The sequence below is a fragment of the Acomys minous genome (assembly GCF_964271855.1).
Source record: "Acomys minous genome assembly, chromosome: 3".
Taxonomy (NCBI): Eukaryota; Metazoa; Chordata; class Mammalia; order Rodentia; family Muridae; genus Acomys; species Acomys minous.
In genome coordinates, this window is record NC_140485.1 from 79,456,939 (window position 1) to 79,484,936 (window position 27,998).

The window sequence follows — 27,998 nt, forward strand, 5'->3', positions numbered from 1 at the left end:
CTCTCTTCACTCAGAGCTCCTGCATCAACTTCTCATACTGGAAGGAGACAGTGTCCATCTTGTTGAACCCAGACCGCCAGTCGCCTTCTGCCCTGGTCAGCTACATTGAGGAGCCCTACATGGACATAGACAGAGACTTCACTGACGAGTGACCTTGAGCCGGGCTGTGAGAAGCTGCTGGGCCAGGGCGAGTGTGGGTGAGCATGAGTGCACATGCCCCGCGCTCTGCCCGGCCCTGCCCCTCTCGTGCCTCCCCACTGCTCTGTCTACCCCAGATCTTCAGGTACAGGCTCAGTGGAAGGAATATCCTAGAAGCTCTTGTCTCCTGGGTCTGAGGCCCGGGTCACTGGGGAGCCTGTTTCCTCACTGTCCCCAGGGTAAGGACAATGGCACCATGCCCACCCTTCCCTCGCAATCCTGGAGCCTGCCAGAGAAAGGGAACATGGGAAACTATCTCTGTGTGAGCTTCTCCCATCAGGCACATGGTGGGGAGGAAGGCGCAGACCCCTGTGAGCCAAGCCTCCCTGGCCTCAGGGCACAGGCGGAGGCTCCTGGGCCCTGGGCAGGGGTGGGTACCAGAGAATGCTGCCTTCCCCAGGTCTGCCCATCTCTCCTCCCTCCTGACCTCCCTTGTCTTCCTTTAGCTCCTCTGGTTCTTTGCTCATTGGCCACTGTGTTCATCCTGATGGGTCCCCAGAAGTGGGCAACCTTTTCTCTCCATCCCTTGGGGCATGGAGTGCCTGTGCCTGCCTGAGCCCAGACACAGGAGCCTGGCTGAGAGCTTACCCTTGGCTCCTCCTGTGTTGCCAATTTATTAACAGCAAATAAACCAATTAAATGGAGACTATTAAAGAACTTTATTTTAAAGACTGCTGTGGACCTGACTTTGTCCATGAGATTCTGTTGCCAGCCCTCTGAGGACAGTGGCTGCTGCTGCAGACATGGTGTTTGTTCGGGGCTCCAGGGCTCAGGGAGGGTGGAGTGGCGGATGGGAAGAGACAGCACAATCGCAGTGGATTTCCTCTTCAGAGCCTGGGATGCGTCACTCCTTGTGCTAAGAGATGAGACAGACTGAAACCATACACCACCCGCGTCTCCCCAGCTTCAGCACACGGAGCACAGAGGCGCCTCACCTTGGGGCCCAGGGCGTCCCTGGTCCTTGCCCGCAGCTTGTTAGCCTGGGTCTCTGCCATGTCTGCCCGCTCCTCAGCGTCATCCAGCTCGTGCTGGGCCTTGCGGTACTTAGCCAGGTTGGTGCTGGCCTGCTGCTCCTGGCGGCATATGCAGGGCCTCGGTCCCCGCTGGTAACTGATCGGGACACCCCGCTCCCACCGTCCCCAGGAAGGACCTGGCTTCTCCTGGTCCTCTCCCCCTCTTCTGTCACCAGCCTTCCCCTTACAGGACCCACACAAGGAAAAAAAATGGAGACCTTCCTTCAAGAGGTGCCTGTGTGTCACCTGCCCATCAGGCCATCCCCAGGCCTAGGCTGAGGAAAGACTTTACTTTTAGCCCCTTCTAAAGCTGTAAGTGACCGATCCTCTAGCCGTAGAAGTCCCTGAGTTGCGAGGACATGGTGCCGCCCTTTAGTGCAGCCTGCTACAGACGCCTCCCTGGCTGCAAGCCCCGCAGATGAAAGCAGCTCACCACTGGCATCCTGAACAGTCCCAGGTGCCTGGACCCCAAGTGTGCTCACCGCCTCCTCAAACTGACGCTTGTAGCTCTTGACCTTGCTCTGCAGCTTGTCCACCAGGTCCTGCATGCGAGCCAGGTTCTTTTTGTCCTCCTCGGTCTGGGCAGGAAAAGGGGTCTCAAGGTTTGCCTGGACTGGGTTAGCTCCAGTGTCGCCTCCTGAGGCGGACCCCCTCACCCACCTGGTATGCAAGCTCCTTGACCCTGCGCTCATGTTTGCGCACTCCCTTGAGGGCCTCAGCATGCTTCTTCTGCTCTGCATCGAGCTCGGCCTCCAGCTCGCGCACCTGGGGACGCACAGGAGGAGGGTAGCCTGGCAGCCGAGCGTCCCGGCTTGCCCCACAGGGGAAGGAAGGACTGGGCTGCGGTCCCCGGCTCGCCCCGCCGGAAGGAAGGGCTCGGCTGCACACACCTTGGCCTCCAGCTTCTGTAGTTGCTTCTTCCCGCCCCGGAGGGCAGCTTGCTCTGCCTCCTCCAGGCGAGCCTGCAGCTCCCGCACCGTCTGCTCCAGTGTCTTCTTCATCCGCTCCAGGTGCGCACTTGTGTCCTGCTCCTTTTTCAGCTCCTCAGCCATCATAGCTGCCTGTCGAGTAGGGAGTAGCATGGGGGGGGAGGGGCAAAGGGAGCCCCTTGGGGCTCTGTATCCACTCACGCCCAGCCCTGGCCCAGCCTCACGTCAGTGATGGCCTTCTTGGCCTTCTCCTCGGCTTCCCGCCTCTCCTGCGCGGCCTCCTCCACCTCCCCGCTCAGCTGGGCCAAGTCCCCCTCCAGCTTCTTCTTCTGGTTCAGGAGGCCTGTGTTCTGAGGGGAGCAGAGCCTCAGCCGGCCAGCAGGGCTCCCCGCCCTCCCCATCCTTGTGGACATCCTTGGCTCATCCCCACCTGTGAGTGCAGCAGGTTGAGGCGCTCAGTGGCTTCCAGCAGCTCCTGCTCAGCCAGCCTGCGGCTGCGCTCGCCCTGTTCCACAGCAGCCCTCAGCTCTTCCAGCTCCGCCGCCAGCAGTGCCGCCCTGCGCTCCAGGGCCTGCCCCTGCTCACGGAGCTCGGCAGCTAACCGCTGCTCCTCGTCGCGCCCCGCTTGTTCCTCCTTGAGTTGAGCCTGCAGGAGCCTCGTGGCTGCCTGTGCCTCCATGGCCTGGCGTGTGGCATGGCCCAGCTGCAGCTCCAGGTCATTGAGGTCCCCCTCCATCTTCTTCTTGAGCCGCAGCGCTTCGTTGCGGGCCCTAGTCTCCGCATCCAGGGAGGCCTGGAGGGACTCCACGGCTCGCTGGTGGTTGCGCCTGAGAGAAGGGGGCATGAAAGGCAAGCTTGGCCTACAGGCATTACCTGTGCCATGCCCAAGGGACCCATGGAGACAGGAACCCATTAGGGAAACAAGCGATTGCTTCTCCCTGTTGTAAAGCCCCTCGTGACAGCAAGTACATGCACTAGAGGCCCAGGAGGGCATGGGCTGAACTCTGGCCCTGAGCATCCTTTAGGCTTGTAGAGGATGCCCTGCACCAGGAACGCCCTAGTCTCGTGGCGCAGGCAGGCCAGTCATTCTGCCCGTGTGCAGCCATAGGTACAGCGAGACTGCTTTGCAGAGACCTCAGGTTAGTGCACTCCTCATCCTTCTCCGCCAGCTTCCGGTCCACTTCTGCCTTCACCTGGGACAACTCCAGCTGGATCCGCAGAGTCTTTGTCTCTTCCAGCTCCAGTGCCCCCTAGGGATGTGGATCAGGACGTGAGGGCCTGGGCAGGTATTTGGGGACCAATGAGGCCAGAGAGCCACCACCGGAGTCCACCCACCCACCCCTGTGGCCAGCCCTGACCTCAGCCTCCTCCAGCGCAGCCTGCAGCTCACTCTTCTCCCCTTCCAGTGCCTTCTTGGCTTTCTCCAGCTCCTGGACGCCCTTCCCGCTGAGGCTGACCTGGTCTGTGAGGTCACTGATCTCCTCTGCAGGGAGAGCGGAGCACTGGCTCACCCCCACGGCTGCTCTGAGCGAGGTCACTTCCCTCACCCCAACTCCAAGGCGACCCTCAGGCCCTACCCTGCAGATTCTTGTTCTCGCGCTTGAGCGTCTCCAGAGCCTCGAGCGCCTCCTCGTGGCTGTGCCGCAGTCGGAAGAGCTCGGTGCCCAGACCCCGAGCCTCCCTCTGCGCAGCCTCGAGTTCCCGCTGCATGGCCTCCTCCTGTCGCCTCCGCTCCTCCAGGGCCCGCTCCAGGTGCCGCTGCTTCTTATCCAGGGCCGCAGCAGCTGAGGTGGCCCGCTCCAGCTCTAAGGTCGCATCCTCCGACTCTGTCTGCAGCCGCAGCTTGGCCTTCTCCAGTGAGGAGCATTTGGCATTGGCCGCCTCCACACCTTCTTCCGCCTCCTGCAGCCTAAGGGCCAGCTTCTTCCTGGATCACGGGCCAGGCAGGGTGCACTCACTCACTGTATAGCCCGGGAGCCCCGAGGAAAGGAGCCCAGCGTCCCCACTACTACACACGGGGCACACAGGCGCGCGGGCCTGAATCTCTCATTGGTCGTGGCCTGGACACCAGCTACGCACTTGGCCTCCTCCAGTTCCTCGGTCCTTTGGATGGCGTCTGCCTCGTACTTGCTCCTCCACTGGGCCACCTCGGCGTTGGCTTTGGACAGCAGCCTCTGCAGCTCAGCCTGAGCCTCGGCCTCTTCCTCATGCTGCTCCCGGAGCAGGTCACAGTCGTGCCGCAGAGCCTGCACTGCATGAGCCAGTGCGCCCTTGGCCTGCAGGGACACCAGTGGCCTCAGCATGAACCACAGCGAACGGCCCCAGTGCCCGCCTGTCTGCCCCGACGTTTGCCCGTGCTGCTCTACCTTGCTCTCCTCCTCCAGCTGCCTCCGAAGTTCCTCCAGACTCTGAGCTGCCGAGGTCTTCCCACGGCTCAGCTGGCTGATCATAGACTCCTTTTCCTCCAGCAGGCGGCCCAGCTCCCCTGCGGGTGAAGGGGCCAGCACGCGGGTCAGTTGGTTGCAGGCGCCACCTAAACCCTGCCTGGCAGAGGCCAGCTAACCCCAGGCCTCACCGTTCTCCGTCTGTAACCGGCCCCGCTGGGTGCTGGCGTCGGCCAGCTGCCGCTGCAGCTCTTCCACTTTGATCTTGGCCTCGCTCAGCTGGTCCTCGTAGGTCCGGCACAGCTTCTCTGCACTGGCCTGGAACCCGGAGTCAGAGACCAAGACAAATTTGTGTGCAGCCAAGGGCAGGATCCCGGGGGCTGCCAGTCAAGAGCTGGGGACTTGGGATTGGGGCCTGGATCACTAGATATGAGACCAGGGGTCAAAAGGGGATCAGAGTTCCAGGCTCAGTGTCTGGGTTCCTACTGTGGGCACAAACTGGAAGCCTCAGGTGAGTGAGTCAGGTAAGTAAGCACTCAGCCAGGGACAGGTGCCAGGACTCGGGGAGAGGGTCAAAGAACAAGACAAGAACAGTGTGAGGTCAAGAGCTGGGGGTGACGCTTCTATTAGGTGGAAGGGCTGAGGTTTGGGTGCGAATCAGAACAGCCAGGGAATGACGTTGAGCTCTCGGGGTTAGAGGTCAGGACTGATGGGGAGCAGGAGGTTAGATGCCAGGTTAAAAGAGCGCAGGGGTCAGGAGGTCAGCGCTGCTGTGGCGTGTTGGCATGAAGCGGCCAGAGGAGAGGGTCAGCGCTGGTTTAGAGGCAGGAAGGACACGGACCTTGCCGCGGGCCAGAGTCTCCACGCTGGCCCCCAGATCGTCCACCTCCATGCGCAGCTCACTCTTTTCCTTTTCCAGCTTCTGCCGGATGCGCTGCAGGCTGTCCACTTGCTCGCTCAGCTCCGCAGCACCATCTGCCTGCTTGCGGCGCAGGGCAGCCACGGTGGCCTCGTGTCTCAGAACTGCCTCCTCCAGCTCCCGCCGCAGCCGGCCCAGCTCAGCCTCCCGCTTGCGGCAGCCCTCCCGCTGCCCAGCCGACGCTCCCCCAGCCTCCTCCAGCCTCTCGCTCAGCTCCTCCAGCTCTCGGGCTGCCTCTGCTCGCTGCTTTTCCACCCGCGCCCGGGCTGCTCGCTCAGCCTCCAGCTCTTCCTCCAACTCCTCAGCCCGAGCCTGGGAAGATGATGCCGACTCCGTGAGCCTCTGGACCAGGCCTGGTCCACCCAGCGCACCCTCCAAGCACCACCGTGCACACCTGTAGCTCCTTGATCTTCTTCTGCAGCTGCGCCCCCAAGAGCTGCTCGTCTTCCACCCGCAGGTTCAGCTGACTCAGCTCTGAATCCTTCCTGCGAGGACACAGCGGGATGAGCCGGCCCTGGCCCTACCTGCCATCACTATGCCCACCTCCTTCCTTCCGTGAGGTGCCAGGGAGCCCGAATCCTGCACATCTGTTGTCCTCAGCCCTGGTCCAGAGAGGGTCCCCGGGACCGTCCCCCACAGCAACAGGGCCGAGAGAACTGAGAAGGGAAGGGCGAGCCCAGCAGGCTCAGAGACCCTGCCATGCGCCTGCGCAAGCGCGCACACCCACTTCTTCAACTTCTCCTCCAGCTGCTGCTTGTCCTGGGTGACGTCTGACACCGTCTCCTGGGTCAGCTTCAGGTCTCCTTCCAGCTTGCGCTTGGCACGCTCTGTGTCCATGCGGAGCTTCTTCTCTTGCTCCAGGGAGCACTCCAGCTGTGCGGTGGCGGGCAGAGCGGCATCAGCCTGGAGCAGGCGGGAGCCACTGTCGCCACCCTGAGGGCCCCTCAGCTACCCCAGCTCACATCCTCTACTTGCTGCTCCAGCCGGATCTTGGCCTTGGCCAGCGCGCTCACGCGGTCCTCCTCGGCCTGCAGGTCGCCCAGAGCCTGCTGGTGAGCCTCCTGCGACGCCTTCTTCTCCTTGGTCAGGCGGACCACCGACTCATCCAGTGCAGCCATCTCCTCGGTCAGGTTCTTCACCTGCGCCAAGGCCCCCATTCACTGCGGGGACAGTCCTCCCCACAGGCTGGCCTGAGCAGCCGCCCCTCCTGGCTGCAGGACGCAGGAAGCAGGCCACTAGAACGACCCCCACCATTCCTGCCTAAGGGTTTTATCTCCCCTTGAGCGGGGTGGAGGTTCACAGCTGAGCACGGGGCCTGGCAGCCATTTACAACACCCATAGGTGCTCTGTGAGCTGTGTCCTGGCCCCGGCCTTATCTTTTAGCATCTGTGAGAACCTGGGCAGCCCATCATGTTCCTGTCCTGTACAACAGTCACCCCTCAACGCTGGCAACACGGGCATGGAGAGGTCTCTGCGATAGAAGGATTTGGTGTTCTGAAGAGCTGCCCCCTCCCACTAGCTTGCAGTCCAGGACAGATGGCAATTGCCAGCATTTACTAAGCACCTACTGTGTGCAAGGCCTTGTAGTGTTTGCTTAGCAAAGGCCAATTACACCCAAGTCTTCAATCACTCTAATGAGATACGTGCTGGTAACCCACCTGACAGAGGAGAAGACGCAGCAGGGGCCCAGCAGAGCCAGAAGGGGACCCTGCAGCCACCTAACACCAAAACTGGTCCCCAGCTCGGGCCGCCCCTGCACCTTGTTCTCAGTGGCTTGCTTCTCCTTCTCCGCCTTGGCGAGCGTCAGCTCCAGGTCATCGATGTCCTTCTTGAGCTCCGTGCACTCGTCCTCCAGCTTGCGCCTGCGGGCGGCGAGCTCTGCGTTCACCTCCTCCTCATCTTCCAGCCGTTCGTTCAGCTCCTTCACCTTTGCCTCAAGCTGCACCTTGGACTTGATGAGCAAGTGGCAACGCTCCTCGGCATCTGCGAGGTTGTCCTGCTCCTGAGCACATGGGGAGGAAGCAGTTAAGGAAGAGCCATCCGAGGAACACCAGGCTCAGCCCTGGGAGAGAGAGGCCATCCGTTGCTCATGCAAAGCCAGCTCCAATGAGGCACATATTGGCAATTCAGTGTGATTGATAGATAGGAATTGAAGAACCTACACTTTGCTGGGCTCTGGGGACTATTGCAGGGGCCGCTGCAGGGCCCTGAACACACAGGGATAGAGATGGCACTGTTAAGAATTAACATTAGTGCCCGGCGTGGTGGCGCACGCCTTTAATCCCAGCACTCGGGAGGCAGAGGCAGGTGGATCACTGTGAGTTTGAGGCTAGCCTGGTCTACAAAGCGAGTCTAGGACAGTCAAGGCTACACAGAGAGACCCTGTCTCAGAAAAAAAAAATTAACAGTAGCAGCAGGTCATGGTGGCACACACACGCCTTTAATTCCAGCACTTGGGGAGGCAGAGGCAGATGGATTTCTATGAGTTTGAGATGAGCCTGGTCTACCAAGCGAGTCCAGGAAAACCAAGACTACTCAGAGAAACCCTGTCTCACCTGCCTCCCTCAAAAAAATTAACATTATCCACAATGCAGGCAACCCAGAGACCTAAGAAGAGCTCTGGGTAAGAAGCTGTCCTCTGAGAGGTCAAAGCCCTGCTCACCACAGAGCAGCACCAAGGGCACCCAGGAGGTGACAGCGTTGGCTCCCTCACTGCCTATGGCATAAGCTCCCATGCTAGAAGGGGTTTCATAACCACCATGGCTGCTTCTTACCCAGGACCAGGTCAGCATCAGCCTGGGGCCAGCGTCCAAGTGACACTCAAAACCTATGCTGGGAAGTTTCCAGACTTTGACCCCTGCCCTCTAGGTATGACCCTGTTACCTGCCTCAGAATCCTATGTCCCTGAACCAGACAAGGGAGCAAAGGTATATTTCCAGGAGATCAAGATGGGGGAGCTGGGGCTCCCCTGCAGCGCTGGCTTTAGGATGATTGGATGGTCAAGGCCTGTGGGGAAGGCCGGCAGACACTGACCCTGCAGGCCTGCTCTCCTGGTACTTCCAGAGGAGGAAGACAACGCAGAGGCTGGAAGTGCCCAGAGCCCTCCAGAGCTGCCTTGGCCACAGTCTGGCTACAGGATTTCATCAGAGCCACCTGAATGTTCTTGTCCTTGTCCTACTCACTGCCTGTAGCTGCAGGGCCAGGTCATTCTTCTCCTGGGTGACACTGACATGAGTCTCCTCCAATTCCTGACGCTTGGCCTCAGCCGCAGCCAGCGCCCCTCGCAGCCCCCGCAGCTCTGCCCGCAGCGCAGCCAGCTCCTCCTCTGCCTGTGCTGAGCGCAGCAGTGGCTTCATCTTGAAGAAGAGCTTCATCCAGGACCAGTTCTTGACGGCATTGAAGGCCCGGATGTTCCACTGGATGGTAAACAGGGCGTCCCTAGGGAGAGACAGCTCCTATGAGGCAGCCAGCCCTGCCCCTTCAAGGTGCTACAGCCTCTCTCTCGCTTAGTCTTCCTAGCAGCCCTCCAGGGTAAGGGTCTGGCGAGTAGCCACAGATCTACCTGCAAGGCAAACTCCATAACCTCCAAATGTCCAGGTGGCCTCAGCAAGTGTCTGAAGATGGCTAAGCTACCAGGCCCTGTGGTTACACTGCTTGACTCAGGCCTCCTCTGCTGACTGGGTGGGGACGCCCCTGAGAAGGGCGCCTTCTACTTTAACCAAGAAAGTGATAAATAAGACCACGGTTCAGTCTGGGAAGCACTGAATGTCATTAGCCTGCAGGCCACACTCTAGACACACAGAGGGGCAGAGGTTGCTCTCACCCCAACTTTAAAAACATTTTGTGTGTGTGTGTGTGTACACATGTAGCATGGCACACATGTGTAGGTCAGAGGACAACATGGGGGTTAGGGTCTCTCTACCATGTGGGTCTTAGGGATTGAACTTAACATTAGGCATGGCAGCAGGTGCCTTTACCTACCGAGCCATCGCTCTGCCCTCGCCCCAATTTTAAGGTGTTAAAAACGTGACACAGAAGCTTGCCCCAACCAGCCATGAGAAACAACCTAAACAGTATGGCAGGGTTGGTGAGCCGTCAGCCCTGTGAGCCTTGGGACAGTGGTCACACCTACGCCCCCATCCCTCAGCTACCTTCCTCCTAGCATGTGCTGGTACTCTAGGCGCATGAGGCGGCCCCGGCTCCGGGCCTGCAGCAGCGTCAGCACCTTAGCCAGGCGCTGGTCCCGGAGCTCCTCAAGGATTCCCAGGAGTCCAGCCTTGAAGAACACCTGAGAGCAGGGTGCAGCCAAGTGGGACCCTGTCCAGTGAGCCTGCATGCACCCAGCCAAGTGGGACCCTGTCCAGTGAGCCTGCATGCACCCAGCCAAGTGGGACCCTGTCCAGTGTGCCTGCATGCACCCAGCCAAGTGGGACCCCTGTCCAGTGTGCCTGCATGCACCCAGCCAAGTGGGACCCTGTCCAGTGAGCCTGCATGCACCCAGCCAAGTGGGACCCCTGTCCAGTGAGCCTGCATGCACCCAGCCAAGTGGGACCCTGTCCAGTGAGCCTGCATGCACCCAGCCAAGTGGGACCCCTGTCCAGTGTGCCTGCATGCACCCAGCCAAGTGGGACCCCTGTCCAGTGTGCCTGCATGCACCCAGCCAAGTGGGACCCCTGTCCAGTGAGCCTGCATGCACCCAGCCAAGTGGGACCCCTGTCCAGTGTGCCTGCATGCACCCAGCCAAGTGGGACCCCTGTCCAGTGTGCCTGCATGCACCCAGGCTCAGCCCCAACTCCCTAACCTTGGTGTGGCCAAACTGATATTGAGTGTGGTCGATGTCCAGGGAACCCAGAAGCTTCTCGGTGGCCTTCCTGCTGTCCACAAACGTGTCGTCTGGGATGGCACTGGGGTTCAGGATTCGGTACCTAGGAGAGCAAGGAGGAGCTGCCATGGACAGGACAGGACAGGACAGGACAGGACAGGACAGGACAGGACACAGGGGCTGTAGCAGGAAACTTGTGGTTGCCTACCCTCTCAGAGGTGAGGTTCTGAAGGGGCGTATGCTACACAAGATAGCAGGGGAAATGCCGCCATACTGGGGGATCCAGCACATCTGTACAGACCTCATCACAGTGGCCAGGGTGTGGAATACGCCTGAGGTCCCAGCACTTAGGAGGCAGAAGTGGGAAGATCTTTGAGGCCAGCTTGGTTACCTGGCCTGGTCCTGTTTCAAAAGTGGGCTTGTGGCTGAAGTGCAGTTTAGTGAGTGTGTAAAAAGAGGTGGCTTTATAACAAGCATGTGCCACTTTTATAATAAAGGCAAACAAACAAGTGGTGTGCTATACCATATCCCACAGTTAAGAAACAATTGAGAATTCTATTCAGGAGCAAATATTCCTAGCATGTCCACTTACACAGACATTTACACACAAGTGCGCAGGTGGTCAGTGGCCACGCAGTGAAGGGAACGTCCCAAAGATAGGAAGGGCCTTTCACTGGGGGAGTCTCACCAAACAAGGTGTGGGGGTCACTGGGCTACTGTATGTCTTAGAGACAACAAGAAACAACGGTGAATCGCTGGGTGTGATGGCGCATGCCTGTACTCTCGGAATTTAGGAGGCTGAGGCAGAACCATTCAGAGTTGCTAACTGAATGTTTTGCCTGCATGCATGTGCTCATGGAGACCAGAAGAGGGCGCCAAAGCCCCTGGAGCTGGAGTCACACAAGGCTGGTTGTGTGGTTGGTTCTAAGTCACCATGTGGGTGCTAGAAACTGACCCTGAGTCCTCTGCAAGAACAGCAAGTGCCCTTAGCCACGGAATCATCTTTCCAGCACAGGTTTGGGTTTAAGAGCAGCAAGAAGACAGCCTCAGGGCTATCCTCAAGAATTCTGTCTCCTGCCTTTGAGACAGGGTCTCTAACCACCTGGAATTCATCACGTAGGCTACACTGGGTGGGCCTGGAGCTTCAAAGCTCCTGCCTCCTCAGCACTGTGATACCGAGGGTGCACTACCCTGCCCAGCACTTTACATGGTTTCTGGGACTCCAACCCAGGCTCTCAGCTTCAAGGCTAGCCCTTTAGCGAACCATACGTCAAATCCTAGGAGTTTGTTTTGTTTTGTTTTTGTGTGTGTGTGTGTGTATTTGAAATGTCTCATTCTGTAGCCTAGGCTGGCCTTAAACTCACTATGTAGCCCAGGCTGGCCTCAAACCCTTGGTGATCCTCTGCCCTAGCCTTCTCAGTGCTGGGATTACTGGCATGAAAAATCATGCCCAGGAGTGTTGAGAGTTTGGGCTACCCAGCAATACCCTGCTTTAAGCAACAACTAAGGGATGATGTAGATTTGTGCCTTTGGAGTCTTTGGACATGGGGAACCATCTCCTAGACTGATAATAACTTGAAAACAAACTTGCAAGCTCTGCGTGTACGCACACCCCCACAGACAGTATCTGTATAGACATCTAATCCCTAAAGGGCAGCTGCATCACTCCTGTTACTTGTAGGATGGGAGGCAACAGGGACACCTGTAGTTTAACAACAGAACCTGCAGGGGAAGTGGGAGGGAGCAAGGGCACTGATGTGCATCTACTACCTGTCAGGCACTCCTGGGGTCCAGTCCACACACGCCCATGTTTAATTCCCAGATCTACATCCCCGCTGGCTGCTCACCTGAGCTCCAGAATAGTAAATCCAGTCCTGGTCCTACCTTCTTCAAGGGCATCTGCGGGAGGCATTTCTAACTGGGCATGCTCAAGACCCTTGTGCACCCAACCTAAGCATCCTGCCTTACTTATTGCTCAGTAAACCCACTCACTACTCGGTAGCTCTGGCCTGAAACTCAGAGTCACCACAGCAAAGCCGGCAGCCTCCACCTCTACATTTACAAGCCTGCTCACGTCTCTCCTCAACCCCCTTCCCTCCAGCTAGCCGCCTCCTCAAGGGACTGGACGCTCTCTAGCATGTCCTTCCCAACCCTCAGGCTCCACCTAAGCAGCCAGCACCCACCGTTGCCTGAAGTCTGCATACAGTAGCCTGTTGGGGAACCCTTGGCGGCAGATCCGGATGCCTTCCAGGACCCCGTTGCAGCGTAGCTGGTGTAGCACCAGGAAGGAATCCATGACCCCTGGGTGTGGTCGGAGTGAAAGGAGAAGGTTAGATAGAAATCTAAGGCCATGCCTTTAGGTCCCTACCCTGGCCTTACTTTGAGTCTGAGCCAACCCTGCAAGGTGAGAGCCTAAGCTGCTTCTGCTTCCCCCATCCTGGCCAGCCCAAGGACACCACCTGGCCAGCCCAGGGACACCACCTAGTCAGCCCAAGGACACCACCTGGCCAGCCCAGGGACACCACCTGGAGTCTTGTTCTCGTTGGGGACGATGCACCGGACGAAGTGGGGCTGTGTGGCCCGCAGGTTGGTCATGAGCTTGTTGAGATTCTCCTGGGAGTGGGAAGAGCAGGGAGAAGGCACGGGAGGGGCAGGGAACCAAGATTGGATGTAGCACCGAATAGGGACCAGAGGGGACTGGTCCGAGGGGCCCAAATGCTCCTGATGACACCTGCTCCCCCACCCACCACCCCCAGGGCTCCCTCTCCTCCCTCCCACCCCCACCCCCCCACCCCCGCTCCACCTTCCCGAGTCCTACCCAGGCGGCATGGGGGCAGGCAGCAGCACAGACTTGCTGTGATGTTCACATGGACAGGAGCTAAACATCACTGCAAGTCTTAACAGCTGCCCACCCAAGACACAGGGAGCAGAGAGGGCAGGGCAGCCGTGGGGGGGCCAGGGCCGGGGGCCCCATCTGGACCTCACCTTGTGAAGCTGCGACACCGTCTGAAATGATGCTGCCTTCTTGCGCTTCTCTTTCACCCCAGATTTGGGGGGCTCAGCTAGGAGAGACAATGAGAGTGGTCACTCCGGGGAATGCCACTCTGTGGGTCCCCAGGAATGTCCAGCGTGTCCCTCAGTCCTCACTGGAGCAAGAGCCTGTGTAGCTCTCATAGAGGGTGGCCAAGAGCCTGTTCTGAGACTTTTGGAAGATGGGGACCACTGTCTCGTTGAGGGGGTCCTTGTTCTTCTCCAGCCAGCCCACGATGCTATAAGGTACCTAAAAAGAAAAGTGTTGGCCCAGGTGGCGACCCTGACGAGGGAGGGAGGGAGGGAGGGCAGTGGCTGGGTGTGGAGTCCCGGTGGGCACCTACCACGCCTGCGTAGTGGACCACCTCGAAGTGAGCCTGGTACTTGCGTTTCTTGTCTGGGCGAGGCTGCTGGAAATTAGGTGACTTGCCAGAGTGATTGTCATAGAGCTTGGCCCTGAAGCTGGCATCCGAAGCCTTGGGGAACATGCACTCCTCCTCCAGGATGGACAGAATGCCCAGAGGCTGGGGACAGGGAGCAAGATTGAAGGGCCAGGCCATGCTGGTGGGGCTCGTAGAGCGTTGGTCTCCAGACTACCTGCCCCCGGGAGCTGTTTCAGATCCATAACCCTGCCATCACATGAGAGCCAGGTGCATGTGCAGACCCAGGAACCCAGGAACCCAGGAACCCGCCTTCTAGGAGAGCAGAGTCTGTGGCTTGACTGTCAGTCCCTTCCTGCCCATGTGTGCAGAACAGACTGGAATCCCTGGGCCCCAATAACTGACATTCATGGCTTAAGTGTGCACATTGAGGTTTTGTCCAAAGGCCAATATGTCTGCATTTTGGCCCCCACACTCATTAGAAATAGGAACCCTGCATTTTACTAAACCTGTTTCTTTCTTTTCTTTTTTTAAAATAACTATTCATTTACTTGTATGTGTGTGTATGCGCCTGCCTGAGTTTCTGTGCCCATGGAGGCCAGAAAGGAATTGGAGCTCTTGGACCTGGGTTACAGGCAGCGATGAGTTGTCTGGTGTGGGTGCTGGGAGCTGACCAGGTCTTGGCAAGAGCAGCAAGTGTTCTTAATGCCTGAGCCATCTCTCCAGCCCCAAACCTTCATTTCATAACTGAATGGAAGAACTGCTCACTTCAGTGCTTATTTAATAGACAAAAACAAAACAAAACAAAAAACAAAACAAAAACAAAACAAACAAACAAACAAACAAAAACATCATCCACCTGAATGCCCACTAGCCAGATGCTGTCTGAGAGTCCCTGCAGCATGGCCTGTCCCAGCTTCTTCCCAATACTGAAAATGCACGTTCAGCGGAAAAACATACTATAAACTGGGACTATGTCCATAGAGAACATATGTACTGAGCTGGCAAGCCATCTTCAGTGGGAAAAGACACATGTCACCAAGCCAATAACCTGAGTTCCATCCCCAGGACCCACATGGCTCATGGAGAAAAGTGACTCCTGTTGTCCTTTGACCTCACATGTGACACGGCACGTGATTACCAACACATTGATACACAAAGCAAATGAATGCATGTAATGGTCCTTTTAAAGAAAAGAACACACATGCCTTTGGTAAAATATCTAGAATAAATTAGCTCAAGGCCAATGCACAGGATGTGGGGGGCTTCCTCAGAGGGACCTCCCCTTTATTTCCAATGTTGTCAATTTCCTTTTTCCATTCTTTGTACAGTGGGGAAGCGTATGGAATGTGTTACGATCAATAAACATAGTGCTTGGGTCAGCTCTGCACAGGGGCCTGGTGATTGGCAGAGCTGCCCACAGCCCTGAATGTATACATCCTTACATCACTCGTGACCCTATTCTCCTATACCCACATGTTCCCACCCACACCATGTGCATAGCCACACAGCCACGTTCACACTCACACACACAGCTACACATTGACATGAAGCTGACATAGGCCTACACACACACACACATACAAACACACACATACACATATACACATACACACACACACACACACACACACACACACACACACACACACACCTGGCGGTGTCCCCGCCCTAGGCCTGACCTTCTCGATGAGGTCGATGCAAGGCTGCAGGTCAAGGCCGAAGTCGATGAAGACCCAGTCGATGCCCTCCCGCTTGTACTCCTCCTGCTCCAGCACGAACATGTGCTGGTTGAAGAACTGCTGCAGCTTCTCATTGGTGAAGTTGATGCACAGCTGCTCAAAGCTGTTGAACTGCCGGGGGCAGCGCCCCGGTCAGCAGGCTCCTTGCCGGTGGGGGGGGGGGTAGGGCAGTGGGGGAGCAGGGCTGTGGTCCCCCATACCCAGCCATCAGCCTCCCTCAGATAGGACGGTGCCTGTGCTTGAGAGCTGGTCTTACCTCAAAGATCTCGAAACCAGCGATGTCCAGGACCCCAATGAAGAACTGTCGGGGCAGCTTGGTGTCCAGGGTCTGATTGATCCGAGACACCAGCCAGCGGAACAGGCGGTCATAGGTAGCCTTGGCCAGCGCCCCCACGGCAAACACCACCTGTGGGCGCAGGCAGGCGGGTTGGGGTCCTGCCTCAGCTGTCCCCGGCGAGCCTTAGTCTGTAGGCTGCTCACCTGCTCGACACTCTGGCCCTTGGTCACGTACTCGTTTCCCACACGAACCCGGGGGTGCAGGAGGCCCTTGAGCAGGTCTCCACTGCTGACCCCCATCAGGTAGGCGGCCTTGTCAGCACCTGGCAGGGGACACGCTCGGATGAGGAAGAGGGAGCTCAGCAATGCGGGCACTTGGGGGCCAGCGCTCTGTTGTCATAGTTGGGAGGACCCAGGGCCTGCATGTTGTCACTTCCAGAAGGGTGAGGAGTTTGGACAGGAAGAGAGAACACTGAGGTCAAAGGCTATGGGTTAATGAGCGTGTGTAAGACATGAGGTGTCCATGGTAAAGGCCAGCTCAGCCCGGGGTTAGAGGTCCTCACTCTCAGTGCCGTCCGCCTCAGCCTGTTCCTCTCTCTGCTTCTGTTTGAACTTCATATTGCCGAAGTGCAGGAGGGCGCCCACGATCTTATAGCAGGCACACTTCTCATCCACGCTGAAGCCCAGGATATCCATCGCATGCTGGGGTGGGAGGAACGAAGCAGGGTGCTTGAGCGTCTAGTCAAGGACCACCCCACTGATCCTATTTCCTGGTCTCTACCCAGCCCACATGTTCACACACACACACACACACACACACACACACACACCATGGGAACCCTACTTGGTACCACCCCCACGTCAATCCCTTCCAATCCCACCCTCCACCCTCATCCTCCTGCCCCCACCCTCCAACATCCACCCTCCACCCTCCACCCTCCAACCCCCACCCTCCACCCCCTCCCTCCAACCCCCACCCCCACCCTCCTGCCCCCACCCTCCAGCCCTACCCTCCAATCCCCACCCTCCACCCCCACCCTCCACCCCCACACTCCACCCCCACCCTCCAACCTCCACCCTCCAACCCCCACCCCCACCCTCCTGCCCCCACCCCCCACCGAGCATACATCAGTGGCGATAAGTTCCTCCCCGTCATCCATGTTATCCACGGTGGTGACCCCCTGGCTGCAGAAATGGTAGTCGTAGGGGTTCATAGACAGGAGCAGCATGTCTGTGGACAGGGGCCCAAAGGCGTGAGTTGGGATGCCTTCCCTCTCCAAGCCCACCACGAGGCCCTGGGGGGTCTTTGACAAGAGTCTCGGCCGCTCCCAGGGCTTCCCTCCAACATGAGCTTCTGGTCCCTTTTATCCACACACATCTTTTAATTTATTTCATTTTTATTTAGTCTTTTGAGACAGGTTCTGTGTAGGCCAAGCTGGCCATGAACTCAAGATCATTTTGTCTCAGCTCCTGAGAATTACAGGATGGCCACCTGGATGCTTCTTTTTTAGAGAGAGAGAGAGAGAGAGAGAGAGAGAGAGAGAGAGAGAGAGAGAGGGAGGATGTGTCTGAGTATGTGTATATGTATGTGTGTCTAAGTGTGAGTGTGTGTGAGTATACCTGTGAGTCTGTGTGTATATGTATGTATGTGTGTCTGAGTGTGTATGTGTCTGTGAGTGTGTGTATATGTATGGATGTGTGTCTAAGTGTGTGTCTGAGTGTGTGTATGTCTGTGAGTCTGTGTGTATATGTGTGTCTGAGTGTGTTAGTGTGTGTATATGTGTGTGTGTCTGTGGGTGTATATGTGTGTGTCTGTTGTGTATATGTGTGTATGTGTATCTGAGTGTGTGAATGTATATGAGCAGGTCTGTGAGTCTGTGTGTATATGTGTATGTGTCTGAGTGTGTGTGTTTGTGAGTGTGTTATGTGTATCTGAGTGTGAGTCTGAGTGTGTATGAGTATGTCTGTGAGTCTGTGTGTATATATGTGTGTAAGTGTGTCTAAGTGTGTGTGTGAGAGAGAGACAGATACAGAGACAGAGAGAGACATACACAGAGAGAACAAAAGTGAGAGAGAGAGTGTGTGTGTGTGTGTGTGAGAAAGAGAGAGAGAGAGATACAGAGACAGAGAGAAACACGCAGAGAACAAAAGTGAGAGCATGCATGTGTATGTGTGTGTGTGTGTGTGAGAGAGAGAGAGAGAGAGAGAGAGAGACAGAGAGAGACAGAGAGAGAGACAGAGAGAGACAGAGAGAGAGACAGAGAGAGATTGAGGATGAAACTCAGGACTTTAGATAAGTGCTCTCTACCACTGAGTTCTACTTTCAAATTCTTATTTATTAACATGTTTATTAACCTATTTTTTAGACAAGGTCTTTCTACAGGCCTGGCTGGACTAGAGCCAACTCACAGACACCTGCCTGCCTCTGCTTCTTTTTAGGGCTCACGCACGTCTGGGCATGATCCTTAGTCTGTACATCTCACTCAGCCTTTGACCACTGCTCAGTCATCCCTCTAGCCCAGACCCTGAGCTGGGTACCGGGACAAAGGGAAGGCCCATACTTTGCCTTCAAAGAACTTGCAAAACTGAAAGCAGCTATAAATTACCATTGGGTTCCCTTGTTGCTAGGTGGGGGTTCTAGTCTCAGGATGGCAGGGGCAACTGCAATCTTGGCAGGACAGTGGAGCTAAGAGGCCTGTTCCCTAGCACAGGAACACACACACACACACACACACACACACACACACACACACACACACACACACACAGCCACCACCGTTGCCACTAACCCCATCCCCAATAACAACTACCACCAAAATGAATAAATAAAAAGTGGAAGAGGGCTTAGTGATAGCCAGCAGCAGGAAGGAGTGGGAGGGATACACAGCAGGCTGCAGCTCTCCAGAAGAGCGGAGGTACCCACATCTCTGCAGAGAGGGCGAACCCCATCCCACGGGCCCGGCCTGCTGGGTTCTCACCCTGCAGCTCTGGCTTCTTCCCTGAGAGGATCTGGTAGTACACATGGTAACCACGCTCACCGGGCAGCTGGAAGATCACTCGAGACTTTTCCAAGAGGTCTGCCAAGAAAAGGAATGCTAGCCTGCTCTCTCTTTACCTTCCCAGAGCAAAGCCCCCAGCGCAGCACAGGGATAAGGAGATGGCAGCCACGAGAGGCAGGGCATGTGTGGAGGTGGCTGTGTCTGTGCACAGGCCAGCCTACACTGGTAAGTGCCTTCCCCAGTGTTTGTGTCACTGTGTGGGACGTGCAACTTCCTCTGTGGGCGTCTCTGGCAGAAGTCTGTCAATGATGACGCTATCTCACTATCCAGCTTGCTCTAAGACTCCCTGCCTTGGCCTCCCAAGGGAACCACGCCCGCTCAGCATTTACATGACTTCTGGGGATCTGAACCCTGGTCCTTGTACTTGTATGGCAAGGACTTTACTCTCCCTAGCTCCGGAGAGGAGGTTTTGAGGGATACGATCAACTCTGGACCACAGACGAAGCGGGAGGCCAATGTGACGGTGAGGGTGGACTCAAGCAGGAACTGGTCTGGGATGGAGAGAAATGGCCGGAGCAGACAGAAGCCAAAGGATTTGTTCAGCTCAGCCTCTGCCCTTCCTCCCACGCGTGCCCTGTCCTGTCCCAGACTCACAGCTGTCAATGTCCGCGGAGGCCAGCTTCCCAGAGGGACCAAAGTGGATGCGGATGAACTTCCCCTACAGCAGAGGGACCATGCCACCCTCAGTCTTGTTGAGGGCTCCCCACCACCAGGGCCCTCCCGGCCCCTGACCCTTCTCCACCCCGACCCATGGACTCCCCAACTGTGCCCACTCACAAAGCGAGAGGAGTTGTCATTCCTCAGAGTCTTGGCATTGCCAAAGGCCTCCATGGCAGGGTTAGCCTCAATGATTTGATCCTCAAGGGTGCCCTGGAGGCAGCAGGAATGAGGGGCCAGGGCAGCCCATGGACTCTCTGGTTGTAAGGAGAAGTGGGCATCCCCAAGACCCCGAAAATGTCTGCCCCTCCACTGGCCCTATACTTACCCCAGTCTTTGTTGCCAGAAATTGCTGGGGGAAGAAGGAACATGTCAGAGAGTGGGGAGTCTTTCCCGGTAAGGGTCGGGCATTGGGACAGCAGTCAGTGGGGCGGTATATATTAGTTACCCAACGTATTTAGTAGTGCTAAATGCAACACCCTCCCCTGTGACTCTGGACACTTAGCTCTCCTGGGCAATTAGCTGGCAGATGCTGTACGAAGGCCAAGCCTGCCTCTGGCTTCTCAGGGGTCTCTTTACTGTCCACATCCACACGGGGCCTGACTGGAGTCTTCTCCATTAGAGGCCTGCCTCTGGGAAGACCTCCCTGATCTCTGAGACTGCAGAGACTTCCTCCAGCTCCACCTTCCTACCCTAACTTCCCCGACGGCCCTTTTCCATACTTCTCTGTACTATGTTAGCTGTGTCCTCAGCATCGTGTATGGACTGCGCCCAACACGGCCCTGCCAGCTGCACATGATCAGCTCAGTCAGAGTAAGCAGGTGATCGGCTCAAGGCCACCACAGCAAGTCCATGTCCTGGGGTCACCTCAAGCATCCCACCGCCTGCGATGCCCTTCTGTGTCTCCACGGGGACATGTTGCTCAGAGTCCACACCCGCTCTTCCTCTCCTGGCTTCGTTCTTCCCTTGTCTCTGTTTGTTATCCCCACCTTCCCCACCCCCCATCACCCTTCTACCCCAAGAGCAGAGGAAGAAAGAGAAGGAAAAGAATGGGCTCGGGATAGTGACTGTGTCACTTGGTCTCTCAGTCATTTATTGACCTCCAGGGAGCCCAAGACCTAACAATGCCTCACACACCTTGCTGGGAAGAGGAAGGAAGGGGTCCCTGCCACCCCATCCCCCGCCTCCCGCCCCCACCCCCTACACAATTCACACCCACTGTTTTTATTCAAAACTCTCTCTGGCCAGGTTAGTCAGATCTGAGCTCAAAGGGAGGCGGCTAGTGCAGCTTTTAGGTCCCACATCTTTGGGTGACCTTCTCCTGAGATGTCCCCCTGCCCTGACTCCAGGGTCAGAGCCCTTTCCTATGCAGGTACTCCCCTGCCCCAGCCCTGCCAGTTGTGTTCCTGTCGGCTTTGGGCTCTATTATCTTTTCCTATTATCGGGTCACCCCGCTTTTCTGCAGTATCCTCAAAGGCCTTTTAGAAAAACATGGTGGGAAGGGAAGGGAAGAAAGACTGTCAAAAAGGCAACAGCAAAACAACAATGTCTGCAACCAAAAACCAAAACAAACTAAGTCCCCAAACCAAGACAATCAAATGAGGAAAGGGGAGGAAAGGAGGGAACAAAAGACAAAACAAAAACAAAACAAAACATGAAAGAAAACACAGCAAGAAGGAAAAAAAATATAAGAAAAAGAAAAAAAAAAAGAAAGAAAGAAAGAGGAAATCGCCCCAGAATAAAGCAAGGCTCAACAGGACCAGGAGTGCCGCTTGTGCAGAGGAAACCTGGGGTTTAGAAAGAAAAGATCGCTCACATCAGCGAAGGGGCCTGGGGCTCAGCGGAAGCCACAGAGCTCTTAGCAGCTGGCCTGCAGGTCAGGGATGCAATGGTTCACATTAAAACCAACTAAAATCCCTGCTCCTCCACTGTTTAAGAAGTTTCAAAAAGTCTTAACCAAAACTACAGGCTGCGCTCTTGTCAAGAATTCCCAGTGTCCTCAGCTCTGGGCATGAGCCTGCCCCTCTCAGTGGCAGCAGGTAACAGTGTCCTCGATGAAGGCAGCACAAGAAAACAATCACTTTGAGGTAAACGCAGCCTGCTTGGCAAACTCTTTAAAAAGTATGACGGTCACAGTGGAAAAGTCACGCACACACCAAAACATCCAGGAGCAACAATTATGGCTCCTGCCTGGGTGGCAGAGGGAAGCCGACCTAACACACTGAGGGAGGAGGTGGCCACAGGTTTTCTGGTCAAGCCTTGCTCAGGCCAGAGTCTCTCACCAAGGTAGGAGGCTCAGGCAGGGCCAGGGGCTCTGAGAGGTTGCAATTTTAAAAAAGAAAGAAAAAGAAAAAGAAAGGAAGAAAAGAAAACAGCGGGAAAACAGTGGGGGTTGGTGCCCAAGTGGGCAAGTCTTACTGCCTTCTTGCCCGGCCCGTCTCCCAGGGCAGCGACGATGGCAAAGTACTGAATGACCCGCTTGGTGTTAACCGTCTTACCGGCCCCCGACTCTCCGCTTGGACAACACAAACATGAGTCACCAATGCCCATTTGTCTCTCTAATTCCTCCAGCCCCCAAACCGCAGCCCTCCCCCGCCGTCCCCAGGTGCCGACCACTCTGTGGGGCGATGGTGCCAACGTAGTGCTGACTTAGCTCCCGGTGCCAGCCAGGTACCCCACCTCATCAGAAGACCCCAAGGGTGGACCGTGGCTATCTTATGAGTGAGGAAGTGGTCCTCGGAAGTTCTGGGCCTGCCTCTGCTCTGTGCCAGGTTCATATTTAAACACACTAACTGTTGGGAATTTCGTGTGGCTGGTTAGGTGGTTCTGTTGTATTGGTGAGGTTCAAGGGCACCAAAGCCACAGAGCAAGAAGTGGGAATGTGAGGGCCTGGATCCAGCTGCTTCTGGTTTCAGAGGCCTTGTTCTTAATAACCAGGCTGAAGTTCTGAAGTTGTATGTGTGCTCACGTGCATGCATGTATGTGTGTGTGCGCGCGTGCGTGTGTGCATGTGTGTGCATGTGTGCATGCATGTGTGTGTGTGCGTATGTGTGCATGTGTACGTGTATGTGTACATGCGTGTGTGCATGTGTGTGCACGAGCGTGCGTGCGTGTGCGTGTGCGTGTGTGCGTGTGCGTGTGCGTGTGTGTGTGTGTGTGTGTGTGTGTGTGTTTGCACGTATTAGCCTGACTGGAATGAACCCAATACGTATGAAAGGGACAGCTTTCCTTGAAGGCTAAGGGAGGATGAGGGCTGAGACACAGAGATGAGAAGAGGAAGAATGGGAAAGGAACTGTACAGAAACCCCAGAGAATCAAGGGGGGGAATTCCTAGCTGGAGGAGAGGCAGCAAGGAGCTTAGGGCCACACCCATGTTTGAATATCTACTTTTACCCACCTGACGAATAAATGGGGACAAGGAGGACATTGGCTCTAGGAGGTAAAGGACATTGGCTCTAGGAGGTAAGCACTTTGGGTCCAACCCTGAGAAATAACTTTGATTCCCCTACCCCCACCCTCACCCCCACTACCATGGACTGGCCAGCCCTTGCCACACCATACCCAAAGCCAGAGCCCCACTCACGTGATCAGCATGGACTGGTTCTCTCGGTCTAGAGGAAAGGGAGAAAGTAAACGTGTCATCCAGGGTGAGGGGGTAACCATAGATGGGCCACCTGGATCTTCTATGGCACCGACACAGTCACCACCACCCAAAGACCCAGTGGGGAAGACCAAGTAGGACAGCTAGGCTAAAGAGGCAGAATTACTAAGGTAGCGCCAAAGGGGGACAGTGTGACGGGAAGGCCAGCCCGGAGCTGCGGGGTGGTGAGGGAGGTGGCTCTTACTGCGGAGCATGTCGTTGTAGGCGTTATCCGCCACTGCATATATATGAGGTGGGGCCTCCGAGCGGCGCCTGCCCTTGTAGGCAGCCACCACGGAAGCAGTGTAGACCGGGAGCCATTTGTACGGGTTTATGGTGACACAGAAGAGGCCCGAGTATGTCTGAGGAGAGAAGAGTTCACGGACGGAGTTTGGGAGGGAGGAAAGAGAGATGTCCAAGTTGCCGTTCCCAGGCCCGCCATGACCCCTGCAATAGTCAAGAAGTCTCCCGATGGCCATGTGCAGCCCTTCCTCCTGCCCCAGCTGGAGCCCCAGGTAACAAATGACCCCACAGCCTTTGGCGGAACCTTCAGAAGTGCCAAGTAGGCAGCCAGGCCCTACACACAGCCTTGGCTCCGCCTCCAAGGCCCTAGACATTACCACGTCATCGCTCTAGGCCTTCCCCTCATTTACCTAGAGCTGTTCCTCTAGCCCTCTCCTCTGCCGCTGTATAGCTGTGCTCCTTGAGCCCCAGAGCTTGCTTCTAGCCCTGCTCTGGCCTAGCTCTCCCGACACATTTCCCTCTGGACCCTGATTCTTCCCTTAGACACGCCCCATGAGTGGCCCCGCCCACCGCTTCCCTTAGACACGCCCCATGAGTGGCCACGCCCACCGCTGTCATAGCCCTGCCCAGGGCTCACATAGATCATCCAGCGAGCATAACGCTGGCGCAAGTTGTGCAGCACCGCAGCCTCGTTGAGGTGCGTCATCATGGCCATGTCCTCCAGTAAGTCAAAGCGGGGTGGGTTCATGGATTGGATCTCCGTTTCACGCACTGTCAGCACCTTCCAAAGAGATGCACCATATTGTGAGGAATAGAGATGGGTCAACTGGCCTTTCCTCTCTCTCCTGCCTACACACTTCCATGTCCCACACTGCTTCATCCACTCAGTGGATAAGCTGGCCAGGAGATGCACCCAGTCAGAGGGGCAAATCTCAAGGAAGGAGGAGCTCAACCTTCTGGTCTTTGGTCTCCACAGTGACTCTGCCTCCAGTAGCCTCAGTCTTGACCTCGGCCTCCACATAGGCGTCCTGTTCATCAGGCACCCACACTCGTTTCTTGCCTGGGTGGCAAAAAATAAAAAAATAAAAATAAATAAATAAATAAATCAAACGTTGAGAGGGGTTCCAAATGCCCAGTGGTAGTTCCTACACTAAAGCAGTTACACATGCGCACACGCACGCACGCACGCACGCCTTCTGCCCTTTCTGCCAGGACATAGGAGTTCCAGTGAAATCTCATCCAAAGCCAGGGCAAGGCTGGGATGGTCCGTCACGATCTCAAATGAGTTGATTGCAATAATAGTCTCCCTGCACACCAGTTTCCACTCCCTGCCACCTGGAACACCTTCTCACTGGGCCTGTTTCCTTAATGCAAAGACCATAAGGCCTCCTGAGATGGAGCTCCCCTTCAGTACCAGGCCCCTAACTCTCAGGCAGGTTGCGCTTTCCCGGTTTCACTGAAGCCTTGGATCCAGCTGGCCAGAAGGTGCATCTGTGACCTGCGCTCATTCCTGACTGGTCAGCTCACCCCAGAGCTCTGGAGAGGCCAGATTTTTATGTTGATAAAATGTGAGCTGGACAGCACTTGGGAGGCAGAGGCAGGCGGATCTCTGTGAGGCCAGCCTGGTCTACAAAGCAAGTCCAGGACAGCCAAGGCTACACGGAGAAACCCTGTTTCAAAAAACCAAAATAATAGTAATAATAATAATAATAAAATTAATTTTTCACAAATGTGAGCTCGTGCAGACAGCAGGGTCTGCTCCCTGCCCTCCCAGTTGCTGGCCACGTGCCTTGGTCAGAATTATTCCTATAACAAGGCTCCAAACCAGGCTCCCCCCACCTTTTTTTTTTTTTTTAACTTATTAAATTTAAAATGTCCTAAGGAAATCCCCTACTCTACACGCTAAAATTTTTAACAAAGGAAAACAATTAAGATGACAATAGCAGAATGTCAAACCAAGTACGAGACACTTCTTTCTTTTGCGGCAGGTTCTTACTGTGCAGCTCTGGCTGGCCTCCAATCACTGAGACCTGCCCACCTCTGCCTCCCGAGTGCTGACAGTAAAGCTGGGTGTCACCACGTCTAACTAGGCACTATACATTTTGAGCATAGTGCTGTGTACAGCCCCAGATGCTGCATACCACTGAATCTGGCTCTGCTTTGGATTCCACCCGCCCAGATTATTGAGAAGATTCGCGGAAAAGTCACCAGCTCTGGGTCGCAGACGCTCATCGCCTATGTTATTATTGTACTATGAGCCAATCAAGTCATAAATAGTAGTCTTTATTCCTGTCCCTAGTAAACAGTGCCGTTGGCTCCATGGAAAGCACTAAAAATAAGTCCAACACAGGTTTGTGGACATGGAGGCCACCTGCACACATCAGTCTCATTTTAGAGGCCCCAGGTTCCAGCATGCGTATTCACGGAGACTTCAAGAGCAAGGTGGCATTGTCCCATTTCACAGAGAGACAAACTAAGCCTCACTTATGGCCACACAATCAAATTCACTGGGTCCCTGGGAGTGAATTCACACAGTCCCCAGAAACTAAGAGAAAGGCCAGGTATCAGGTCATTTTCCCACTGTGGTATCAAGCAGAGTGTCTGCCCTCTTCACTCCTAGTCTGAGTTCACTGGGCTTCTCCTTGGCTGTGTCCCTCTCTGCTCTCACTTACCATCCCATGAGGCAGTGTTCACCTTCATCAATTCCTGGTAGCTCTGGCGGAGGTAGCAGGCTGATTCGCCAAGTTCACTCATGTCCATCATGGTGGTGAGGGGTAGAGGAGGAAGAGGACCTGAAAATCTGGGCGGCGGTCCAAGGTAGTCCTAGGCAGCAGGCACTGGAAGATGCAATGGCAGGAAACGTAGGGGCCACACACACACCGGGGTATGACCCTCTAACCCACAAGGCTTGAGAGTGAGTGACTCCCTAGGTGAACCTGCACGCATACCTCCAGACATAAGAGCATCCTCTGCTATAGGTACTGAGGTCCTAGGCCCACCCATGGGCTCTTTCCTGCCTTCCCTCCAGCTCCAAAGCTATCCCTGATCACCCACCCTCAGCCCTGATCACCCACCTTCAGCCCTGGTCACCCACCCTCAGCCCTAGTCACCCATCCTATGCCCTGGTCACCCACCCTCAGCCCTGGTCACCCATCCTATGCCCTGGTCACCTACCCTCAGCCCTGGTCACCCATCCTATGCCCTGGTCATCTACCCTCAGCCCTGGTTACCCACCCTCAGCCCTGGTCACCCACCTTCAGCCCTGGTTACCCACCTTCAGCCCTGGTCACCCATCTTCAGCCCTGGTCACCCACCTTCAGCCCTGGTCACCCATCTTCAGCCCTGGTCACCCACCCTCAGCCCTGATCACCCACCCTCAGCTCTGGTCACCCACCCTCTGCCCTGGTCACCTACCCTCAGCCCTGGTCACCCACCCTCAGCCCTGATCACCCACCTTGGCACCACGGTGAGGGCAGAGAGCTATTCCACCCCTTTTATTGCTGTTGTCAAGGTCAGCAAAGGAGAACTATGTCAGCAATCTCCACGTGTCACAGCCCCCCCAGCCTGGCCACAGGACACAAAAGGCAAATTCCCTTTTATCTCCTCCAGCTCAGCCTCTGGGCTATTTTTACCTCCCATTGTCAGGGGATCACAAAGGCAGAGAGAGGCAGTCACTCAGTCAGGAAGCTGGGCTTCAGAGAGTGACAGGGACAGGAACAAGGCAGTGAGGCACTCGGGAGTGGAAACTGAGTCACAAGGAATCTCATGCATGCAGAAAAAGGAGCTACTCTTCCAGAAAGAGACAGGGACAGGAGCCATAGAACTTGCTCTGTGACCATCTGCTTCAGTTCCCTTCATGCACCTAGGAAGAATGCCGTCCAGAGAAGGAAAGCGCTAACTGCGCCTCAAGGGTCAGCAGTTGAGTTAGCGCCTGAGAAGATTTGCCTCCCTCTGCAGCACCTGGACACTGGCTTCTCAGCCTCTATCCCCACCTCTCAGAGTCTCCAAAGGGAAAGCCAGCAGGAAGAAAACTCAAACAAAGCTGGGCCTGGCACACACCTGCAAGTCCTGGTACTCAGGTCTGAGAGAAACTCAGGACAAATGGCCGAGGTGAGGCTCCTCAGTTAGCCGTGTTTGCCCTGAGTTTAAGGCCTAACGTTCAAAAGGCCTAGTCAGGAAGGAGCCAAGTTCAAAGCCAGTCTACGTGATTTAGCAAGATCCCACCTCACAATTAGGAAACGACAGACAGAAAGTGGGCGGGGGATGAGCCTGAGTAAGGAGTCCTCACCTAACAAGCCTGAGACACTGAATGTGGCCCCTGAAGGAAGGAAGGAAATGAAAGAAGACCAGGGCTGGGCCCACACAGTAAGAAAGGGGAAGAAAATCTAGAAATTTAGGCGTAGGAGGTCTTCCATATTTTGACACTCATGATTCACAGAAAGACTACTGTTGCACCCCACTCTCATGAAGAGTGGGGTGCTCACAATCCAGTCTATCTGACAGGACCCTAGACTATGTCAGGGCACATCTCTCCATCAGTTCATTCGGGCCTTGGTGACAATGCAGGATTTTAGAATTATAGTCTCAAATGATCCAAAAAAACACTGGACACAGAGCTAGAGAGCCCCGAAGCCAGGATTCCAAGCAGATGCCAGGCTGAGCAGGGAACAGAAGGATCTAAGAACCTTGGACACTGGACACAGAGC

The 27,998-nt window shown here is 55.9% G+C and overlaps 2 protein-coding genes across 4 annotated transcripts in view; one reads left to right on the forward strand and one right to left on the reverse strand.

Annotated features, from left to right (window-relative positions):
* The window catches only part of TRPC4AP (transient receptor potential cation channel subfamily C member 4 associated protein), a 59,193-nt gene extending 58,326 nt beyond the window's left edge, over positions 1-867 (forward strand). For all 3 annotated transcript variants that reach the window (XM_084775675.1, XM_084775676.1, XM_084775677.1), the window contains one exon: positions 15-867. In XM_084775675.1, the coding sequence (XP_084631801.1) occupies positions 15-152 (138 nt within the window). In that variant the 3' untranslated portion in view covers positions 153-867. The remainder of the gene's footprint in view (positions 1-14) is intronic.
* On the reverse strand, positions 843-26,838 carry MYH7B (myosin heavy chain 7B). Its single transcript, XM_084775632.1, has 42 exons — positions 26,747-26,838; positions 25,965-26,129; positions 24,246-24,352; positions 23,930-24,073; positions 23,255-23,411; positions 22,993-23,020; positions 21,828-21,924; positions 19,738-19,761; positions 19,530-19,622; positions 19,347-19,410; positions 18,672-18,770; positions 16,821-16,924; positions 16,257-16,395; positions 15,898-16,016; positions 15,674-15,823; positions 15,358-15,528; positions 13,640-13,819; positions 13,413-13,545; positions 13,251-13,327; positions 12,791-12,878; positions 12,449-12,566; positions 10,245-10,368; positions 9,595-9,731; positions 8,626-8,881; positions 7,203-7,445; positions 6,406-6,582; positions 6,171-6,316; positions 5,838-5,928; positions 5,366-5,755; positions 4,716-4,842; positions 4,507-4,625; positions 4,220-4,416; positions 3,718-4,067; positions 3,499-3,623; positions 3,275-3,390; positions 2,571-2,967; positions 2,365-2,490; positions 2,102-2,272; positions 1,872-1,976; positions 1,694-1,789; positions 1,134-1,271; positions 843-1,054 (listed from the first exon to the last, which is right to left on the reverse strand). The coding sequence occupies exons 2-42, from the start codon at positions 26,053-26,055 to the stop codon at positions 1,043-1,045; spliced, it is 5,826 nt and encodes a 1,941-aa protein (XP_084631758.1). The 5' UTR covers positions 26,056-26,129; positions 26,747-26,838; the 3' UTR covers positions 843-1,042.
* Positions 26,839-27,998: the final 1,160 nt, after the last annotated feature.

Coding starts and splice junctions, on each gene's coding strand:
- MYH7B (XM_084775632.1), bottom strand. CDS start 26,055: ATGATGGACATGAGTGAACTTGGCGAATCAGCCTGCTACCTCCGCCAG. Junction 16,396..16,820: donor AGGAACTTATCGCCACTGAT/GTATGCTCGGTG, acceptor CTCCCACCCCAG/CATGCGATGGATATCCTGGG. Junction 5,929..6,170: donor CTGGAGGAGAAGTTGAAGAA/GTGGGTGTGCGC, acceptor GTGTCCTCGCAG/GAAGGATTCAGAGCTGAGTC.